General features: G+C 37.2%; 2 protein-coding genes across 3 annotated transcripts in view; one reads left to right on the top strand and one right to left on the bottom strand.

Annotated features, from left to right (window-relative positions):
* LOC135202448 (uncharacterized) overlaps window positions 1–10,000 on the bottom strand; it is a 36,422-nt gene that overhangs the window by 25,313 nt on the left and 1,109 nt on the right. The gene's annotated exons all lie outside the window — the stretch shown is intronic.
* LOC135202447 (beta-galactoside alpha-2,6-sialyltransferase 1-like) overlaps window positions 2,070–10,000 on the top strand; it is a 35,549-nt gene continuing 27,618 nt past the window's right edge. Inside the window, exon 1 of the mRNA XM_064231846.1 lies at window positions 2,070–2,263. Coding sequence (XP_064087916.1) covers window positions 2,128–2,263 — 136 coding nt within the window. The 5' untranslated portion in view covers window positions 2,070–2,127. The remainder of the gene's footprint in view (window positions 2,264–10,000) is intronic.

Here is a 10,000-nt window from a genome sequence, read left to right as displayed (position 1 = left end):
GAATCCACGAACCACTCATAATTACTGTCATTACCGCAGTACTTCCATCACTAATTCCGGGAAGTAGTCGTTGACACAACAGCTACAACAACAACAACAACTACTACTACTACTGCATACAACACAGGAACACGTGCAATTCTACAAACTCACGCAACAACACATCTAAACTTGGAATGACACACTTTTTTCACGTCAAGACGTTTGGCGTCTTCCGAAGGCTCCTCGGGGGGTTGTTGAACCGTAAATGTGCACGAAAACCGTGTAATGAATTGTAGAGAGAGGAGGAGAAGAGAGCGAGAGAGAGAGAGAGAGAGAGAGAAGAGAGAGAGAGAGAATCAGGTCGGTAGCGAGTAAACATCGGCGGTAATTATTCAGGCAGGTATAGTTATATGAATTATTTATATTATATATTCTAAATATATAATCATAATATACATATATATAAATATATATATATATATAGATATATATATTATTATTAATAATATATATTCTATATATAGGATCTAATATTATATATGTGTATTTCTTATATTATTATTATAGATGATATTATATATTAATAATATATAATATTATATATACTATTATTATATATAGAACTGTTTTTTGGTCACTTATAGCTGCTTGACAATATTTTAATAATTACAAATATTGATATTTACGCTTTAATATTTCTGAGAATATGTAAATACATATATATATATATATATATATATATATATATATATATATATAAAATATATATATATGTGTATATATAGTTTATATATTACACATTCTCAGAAATATTATATATTACCGCAAATATATCGTTTACACTTCATTTATCATAGCTTAAAAATACCATATCCAAACGATATTTGTGATTTAATATTTGTAAATATTAAAAATATTGTCAAGCAGCTATAACTGACAAAACAATTCATATATATATATATATATATATATATATATATATATATATATATACATATATATATATATATAGTAGTGAGAGAGAGAGAGAGAGAGAGAGAGAGAGAGAGAGAGAGAGAGAGAGAGAGAGGGGGGGGGGGGGATTTTGTTTTCTCTCCTCATTCATTTCCAGCTTATCTCATCCTGTCTTGCATTACACATAATGTGAGTCACAAGCTTTTTAAAATGTTAATTAACCTTCTAAAAGAAATTAACGTATTGATAACGAGGAAATGAAAAAAATGACTCGGTGAATATTTAATTAACGTCTCATTACAGCGAGAATTGCATAAATAATTACTCTCATTATGTCTAACCTTTGTCCCAAGACTTTTGATATCTATAGTACAACATAACAATAAAAAATAAATTGACCTCTAATTACCATCTATATTATCGTAGTTATTAATCGTTAGATCGAGGTTATTATTATAAACATAATAGGTAATTATCGTATAATAATGATAACATTATTAATGTTGTCACTGTTGTTATTGTTCCAGCCATTAAATTGTTCTTTTTGGTTACATATCAATACTAAAAAACCCATTCGGGATTTTCTTATATAAAATATTTCTTAAATATAACGATTTCGTAAAAATGTATTTAGTTTAAAAGACACACTCTTCGTCTGAACAACAACAACAACAACAACTATTATTATTATTATCATTATTATTATTATCATTATTTCGATGAATCTTCCTCAGTATACCGAAACAGACTTAACTTATTTCTCACAGCAAGTGTATAGTACCATTCTCAGTCATATGCCAAAATAATAGCCTTTATGAATCTCATATTTTTCCTTGATTACTATGGCTGAATTTCCGATAAAAACCTTTTTTATATATATTTTCATATATCAAAGAAAAGGTGAATAATATACAATAGGCAGACGACCCCAGTACCGCAATAACATCGACAAATTGTAATAATTTCCTTGCGATTTACCACCATCGACGGTAATGTACGGTTCATATCTACTCTTGGAACGGGTCTTATACCGGTAAAATCCCAACAACCGTCAATATCACACTGTATTCTTGTCGTCTTCAGAATAAGACGCGTATCCTCCAAGAATAACAAGTGTATTCACGCCGCTCAAATGAGGGAGGAACAGGACAGGAAGTTATAGCCGACTTTGCCGAGTTGCTTGACCCCTGCATGGAGTATAGCGCCGTTTGGACTGAACCTCCTCCAGGAGCAACCGACAGACAGGCTACATCCTCCAACACTCCTCTTTCTCCTCCTCACCTCCACCCACTCACCATCACCAAGACGACCTCAATTTTACAAATATGTACGTCAAATAATCCTTACTTTATAGCGTAAATAACTCCACCTAGCTGTACTGGATATGCAACATCGTAGCACCACAGGATCGAATATATAGTCTTTATGGTCCCTCTTACAAACCTATCGGAACTTTTAAAAGCAAGTGCTTGCCATATCCTAACTTAAGAGTTCCTGATGATTTTCATAAACAACGAACGATCTTACGATCCAGATACATATTTCTGTATACATATTTACAAACGCACACACGAATAACACGAATTAGCCTAGTCAAGGGCTGGTAAGGACCCGCATCTTATATTGGGGTGAACATCTTGTGGAAATGAGTGAGCACCTGTTCATACATCCGTATGATATGCTTTCTACTGTAGATGGAACTTTATGCCTAAATTTATAATATCCAATGTATTTTTACTGCCAAATATTGAAATATAACAGCCGTCAGTCTAATCACAAGCATACAGACATCTGTTAAATATTTATACGCGTTATTTCTTTCCAACATCCTGAATAAAAAAAAAAAAAAAAAAAGTTCAGTTTCTAAAGTGACATGACTCACACTGAGCACACTACCTAGACAGCCTACGGGTAATAGACTCATAAACAGCGCCGATTCCCACCGGAAGATGGCGCAGTTAGAGAGAGAGAGAGAGAGAGAGAGAGAGAGAGAGAGAGAGAGAGAGAGAGAGAGAGAGATAAATGAAGCAGGCGTGGTTTTGAATAAGATACAGCTGCCGACGACTGGATCTAAGTTTGGCGTCTTCATTATTGTCCTAGTGTAGCCAAGGAAGAAAGCCCAAAGAAGAAGAAAGTCTTTTGTTTACATCTTTTTAAATATTACATATATACCTACACAAATAAAGGCCCGACTACAAAGCAATCTGGTGAAATGCTTGCTTCAATGTAAAAACAACAAAAACACAGATAAACGAATAAAAAACACACAAACATTAATAAAAAGCATAACAAAGTAAATAAACAAAAAAAAACACCCACAAACTCGCCGCTCCCCTCCCCAAAACTTTAGACGGAAGTGCTTGGTTAGGATGTGGTAAATTACTCTCTCTCTCTCTCTCTCTCTCTCTCTCTCTCTCTCTCTCTCTCTCTCTCTCTCTCTCTCTCTCTCATACACAAACAAAATTACAACTGATTCAAGACTACAAAAGACGCAAGCAATTTACAGGGTGATAAAACGCTGGCTCTAGTTGTCTTATTTTTACATGAGTACTAGTCTTAGACGCATGCACAGAACACACCAAGACACACACACACATACATCACGAAATTATTTCGATAAAAACAACAGCAAATCAATACCAGAATAAGTTCAACTCCGTTGGCAACGCTTAAAGACATGTGATTAACAAAATTACTTTGAACTAGTAGGCGTCTTGGTGATAATGTGTGTGTGTGTGTGTGTGTGTGTGTGTGTGTGTGTGTGTAAAAGAGAGAGAGAGAGAGAGATTAAACATCCACATCTTCAACCACATTCATCTAATCGTTCCCACCTCAACGTCACTACAGATGTTGCTATACATCTCTTGATAAAAGGCACCAGGGTTTGGTAATTAAAAACACCTGCACAGGCAACTTAGCCTCATTGTAAATTGACAACAACACGATGGTCTCTGCTGTCTGACTTCTTGAACTTTGCTTTGATTCCGTTATCGATTCTTAATTGAAGAGTTTGAGAACACTCCCTTCGCTTTGGTTACGTCTACAAAGTGAATCTACGTGTCGTTAAAATACTATGCATCGTGGTTTATACCGCTGCGAAACAAGAGAGTATCTGTTTAATAATAAGCACTGCTCGTATCTACACTTTACAGCATGATATATCTATACTCGTTTTTTTCAAACTGTCCATCCGCCTGTGTGGTGTTTTTGTATGGTAACACTGCGTCACGGGCTTTAGATAGTTACATTAGCTTACATTCAACGATTATAACAATATCACTATTTCGAATATGAACGGTATAATTCGCATATAGTAAATTATTAAAACACTTTTCAGTTGCCAAATGACACCCAGATATCCTTTTATTTACTAAAACTTACACACAGCGTAACTATTTAAAGCCCGGGACGCAGTGTTACCATACAAAAACACCACAGGCGGATGGACAGATGAAAAAAAACAGAGTATAGTACCATGTATCAGTATCAGACCACAAGCAAAATGATGTGTACAGTAATATATCGAGATACCGGTGCCTTCTTCAAACACTACAGAATCTACGAGCCATTGTTTTCGATAACTTCTGAAACGTCATCTATTGAAAAAAACTTATATAACTGAAAACCTCGAACAAAGGGAAAACGTTATGCGAACGGAATGACGAGTCAAATTCCACAAACGCGAAAGGTAATCAAACTAATAAAACCGTTTTACGAAAGCGAACAATACCTCGATCCACCATAGTGTTCGAGCGCACCCACTTAACCGCCATGAGAGAGAGAGAGAGAGAGAGAGAGAGAGAGAGAGAGAGAGAGAGAGAGAGAGAGAGAGAGAGAGAGAGAGAGAGAGAGAGAGAGAGAATTCGCGGCTTGACAACGAACCCATTACTCGAATCGAATCTGATTAGTCTGCAATGAATCAAGATCAAATGGCGATGAAATATGTCTTGCCTGTGAACAAGATTTTGTAGGCCGATATGTGAGCATACAGATCGAAATAGAGGTTAAAATTAATTAAATTACTCAATTTGATAATTTATAGTTGTTTATATGCGTATTTATTTTACAATAGCGATGGATTTTCACGTAATTACGTTGCAGAAACACCTAACAATAATTTCTGCGAACAGGTTTTGAAGGCCGATACGTGAGCATACATCGAAATATACTAGAATTAATAAGATTCTAAGTTGCCTAATTTGATCATTTTTATTTGTTTACATGCATATATATTTCACAATAAATTTTCATTATAGCACGCCGCAAAAACACCAGACGCTAACATAATTAAACAATATATTCCAACTCATTATCATTGTAACCTGAGGCTACTTTGCCATTGCCAAGACCAAGACATTCCTCCTTCAGATCAACCCTCTCAAGACTCGTTCCTTTACAATATACCCTCACTCTCAAGGCCTTCTCCTCTAGCATTTTCCTTCCCTCCATTCTTCCTCCGCCTCCCACAACTTCTCTTATTACCTCAACCCTTTCCCCTTCCACGTCCCTACGCCCAAAATGGGACTCGTTCGACAAAAGGAAAAGAGGAAAATAACGGAAGTGAACATCTGCTCTCTTTTGATTCACACACGAAGTCAAGTGACGACGACATCGTGGGACAGGGAATTCTCACGCGGGAAAAAACGAAATACGTGGATATAACTCGCTTTTTCTCTCTCTTTTATTTAAAAAATACGCTTAAAAGGTCATTTTACAGTAAATACATATACAATATACCTAAGTAATTCATGTACAGAATCAGTGAAATTATTTATATTTTTTCATAACTCACCATACTTGAATTTACTGTGTATAACTCGCTTTTAGGATATACCACATTTACGTTACAAGTAAATATATAGGGCTATATCTTATACGATTATAGTATTCAACTCTTCCCCTCAACATTAGCAAAGGCATCTGTATTGATCCAACGAAACTTTTTTTTCGAAGGTATTAAAGCCTTAGCCTATAGTTCCGGGCAGGCAAAGGCTTCCTTAATCATTATCCATAGCCAGGGGCTTCCCCTAGCCAGAAAAAGGTAAAATGATATGAATAGAAGGCGTGATAATGGAAAGTATCGAGAGAGAGAGAGAGAGAGAGAGAGAGAGAGAGAGAGAGAGAGAGAGAGAGAGAGAGAGAGAGAGAGACTAACAAAAGTAATTGAAAAAAGTCATTAATGATAAGAGAGTGAGAGGAAGCATAAAAATAACCGGTAACCTTTGATAACAGAAAAAATTATATCAATAAACTCTCAATGTTATCCCTCTCTTACACCAAAAACACGCTCGCACCCACTAATATCAACTTAATAAGTCACACTGGCGTTCAAGGGTAAACACAACTCAGGGCGCGATATTGTGATAAAGGGTTGAATACCTTACCCTCTTGCCAATTAAAGGTGAATCACCTTTATTTGCCACGAAAAACTGAGAAAATGTATTGCTAAACTGTTCGTTACGCATTAGCTAACTACTGATAGGCCTAGCAGAATCTCTCGAATTATTATCAGAGCTATTTGTAAAACCCACATAACTATTCCTTTTTCACCAAATTAAAGAAAGTCCTAAATTACTTTTAACAAATGAAAACATAATTAAAGAAGAAATTAGAAAATACAAAGCAAAACAAAAGAAAGAAAATACCTCATGCTCACTCAGATGATACGACCAATACAGGCCACAGGAACCAGCCATGCCTAACCCCTTTTGGCGCGGTTATAGCAGAAATATTACGCGCAATTTCCGTTGTCATCGCGTCATGGTGACAAAAGAGAAAGATGATAATAAGAAATACAGTGCCTCTCGGTGAATATATATTTTTCACACGCAGCCATTGAAAAGAATCATGTGAAACACGATCAATTTGCCTAGACCAACCGAGAGTGAAATACCAAGACTGGATTATTCATCAGGTGGCGCTTGGTAACAAAGGCTCCCCGGCCGCAAATTGCATTAATATTTAAAAGATATCGATCACGACAAGCATCCCCGACGAGAGAGAGAGAGAGAGAGAGAGAGAGAGAGAGAGAGATAGGGAGGGGGGGCGTAAATGTAGTTAATTATCTTGAGAGAGAGAGAGAGAGAGAGAGAGAGAGAGAGAGAGAGAGAGAGAGAGAGATGCAAGGCGCCGGCCAGTACTTATATGTTTATTCACCTGCCCACGCGAAGTTCTTATAACCTCCTCGAAGGTGAGGCAATAGAAGCAAAAGTGGTCTGAAAGAGTCTTTCTTCCTCGGTTACGATTATAGATAAGACAACGGGAAACGAAACCCCGTTTATCAAAACAATTGGTTTTGAAACGCATACGTGCTTTTCCCCCACTTGGATCTGAAGAGTATGAAATAACGTAAGAATATGCTAGACTAATGTGATGAAAGTGCATACAAACAAATCATATACGTAGGCCTATGTGTACATACAGGCTGCGCGGATATAATATGAATGTAAAAGTAGAAACTAACCATGCCTTGTAATAATCCTGTAATAATAACGCAACATTGTGTCTAGGCTCAACGGAGGTAAGTAGGCCTATACGAGTATGCTTAGCATGTATACACCAACCGTTACGCAGTCTTGGATCGATTACTAACGGGTCACAGTGTGGCCAGAAAGCTAAAGTAGCAATATGGCACACGGACACGATGTTTTAACAAGTCATGAAACCATTTTTCTTTATATATACGTATGTATATAATATGTGTGCGTGGCTTCGAAATTATTTAGAAATCTATTTATTTCAGCAACGAAAGATTATGAAAATTTACGTTAAGAAGATCTTCAGAGCAGTTCTGAAGTACCTGAGAGAGAGAGAGAGAGAGAGAGAGAGAGAGAGAGAGAGAGAGAGAGAGAGAGAGATACATAAACTTGACATTTTGATAAGAGAGAGAGAGAGAGAGAGAGAGAGAGAGAGAGAGAGAGATGGGGGCCCACCGCAAATGGGAATAAAGCGTGACTCCACGTATCGGACATTGGAAATTCGGTACGAGAGAGAGAGAGAGAGAGAGAGAGTGGAAAACGAGAGCACATCCGGTGGTTTGCCCTCTCCAGTCGTCCACTCCTGGTGGTAGCTACCTACTACCCCAGCACCTGCGCAAAAAAAAAAGGGGGGGGGGGGAATGAATGTCTTTTCTACCCTTTCGTCCTTCCACGACCGTTGAATTCAGCTCCCATTCAGTTTACGTCGTGCCAGACCCCTTTTCCCTTTCTTAGACATCAAGGCATTGCCCCCTAATCCTGCAAGAAGCTATTCAACGTACTATAGTCCCTCATGCTCGCATTGAGGTACTGGTACGGTACCTTCCTGCAGTTTTCATGTAGACTCATCCCTGTTGTATATCCAATGACTTTGTCCATCGCTATATGATACTATTTCACTACTTCTTTATCTGCTATCGAAAACTATCGATCATCACGAACCGATAATCCCTTAGACCCATATTCCTAACCAGAGCTACCGTGATCTCATCGAAAACTTGGACTAGATATTTATCGTGAAAAAATAGGCCTAACACCTATTACAGTAACAACGAACTTCAGAAACAAAGGCGCATCGGAACTGGAAAGTCAAAACAACATTGGGATATCATAGATCAGGTGTAACAGATAAGTACAAGCGTGAAACAAACCAACTGTACGAACAGACACAAAATGGGACTGTTTATAATATATACACCCCCATCCTTAGCAGGGCGCAGGAATGCGAGTCAGGTTGGGCTACCAAGGCCTGCGGCCTAGTTCATGGGTGTGTGAAGTGGTACTTAGAGAGAGAGAGAGAGAGAGAGAGAGAGAGAGAGAGAGAGATTTGCTGACAGTTTGAATGTCATGCCAAAGATTTTCAATAATTACATGAAAGGATAATTCCTGCGCTTTCCATTATTAATGGTTTGCAGACTACCCTCTGAGTATACGAAAAAAAAAATACATTTAAAAATCTAAGCATGCCGGTGTAGTGACGTCTGGTACCTTTGTAGAAGTGGACTGACTTCGTGCAATGAAATGCAAGAAGAAGAAACTTTAAAGGTAGTGAATAATGTGCCTCTCGGAATTTTAACTCATTCACCATCCAAAAAATTGTTGGTAATAATTCCCCGACAATGAAATTATTTATACACCCTAAGTTACACATTAATCAGTTATATAGCTGTTACATTTTCCTTTTGGGAATCTAATTACAAATTATTTATACGGACGTTAAAAACCTTAATTGCAACAATATCATAAACTGATTTTGCCGGTACAAGAATTGTGCAAAATAGAAGTGTTTTACTTCATTTTATCAACAACACCCAACATCCAATAATAATAATAATAATAATAATAATAATAATAATAATAATAATAATAATAATAATAATAACAGGTTTGGGGAGGTCTATTCGATTTGGACTTTTTCAATGCCACCAACATAAAATAAAAGGTTTCTCCTTCAATTCCTACCACGAATTAAAAACAGCAATAGTTCTTTAAGAAGCACAAAACACGTCCATTACCCCTGCCATCGCCTTCGGGCACCCAAAGCCTTGTCTGGGAATGCCCAGGGTATGACCAGGTAAACAAACACGCAAGCGATGACCAGATACTTTCGGGTTGAGGAGTTCGAAACGAACAGGTACCGACGGCCAACGTGGTCAGGTACATCGTGTTATTGAAGATGGTTCTTTGTCCCTAAATCTCAAACAAACATCTTTTGTATACTAAGATACAGTGCTCTCGCTCTATACGTCTTATATTACTGGACTATCTGATATGGTCGATACGTATCGTATTACAGCGTGGACGCATGTCACCTTTATAATCACATTCCAGTCTCTCTCTCTCTCTCTCTCTCTCTCTCTCTCTCTCTCTCTCTCTCTCTCTTCTCTCTCTCTCACACACACACACACACACACAAACATACACAAACAATTTTACATTCAGTAATCATGACATCATTAGTCGAATTAGCACTCAATTCTTATGTTTACCGAGGTATTTTTGTTGCTCGAATTCTCTGATAAATCAGACCACGTGGAGCAAATATGGGTCTAACATAACATTTGAGAGAGAGAGAGAGAGAGAGAGAG

Source organism: Macrobrachium nipponense, chromosome 30, assembly GCF_015104395.2.
Source record: "Macrobrachium nipponense isolate FS-2020 chromosome 30, ASM1510439v2, whole genome shotgun sequence".
Classification (NCBI taxonomy): Eukaryota; Metazoa; Arthropoda; class Malacostraca; order Decapoda; family Palaemonidae; genus Macrobrachium; species Macrobrachium nipponense.
The sequence above is the reverse complement of the archived record's forward strand: the minus strand, read 5'-3'. Positions and strand labels throughout refer to the sequence as shown.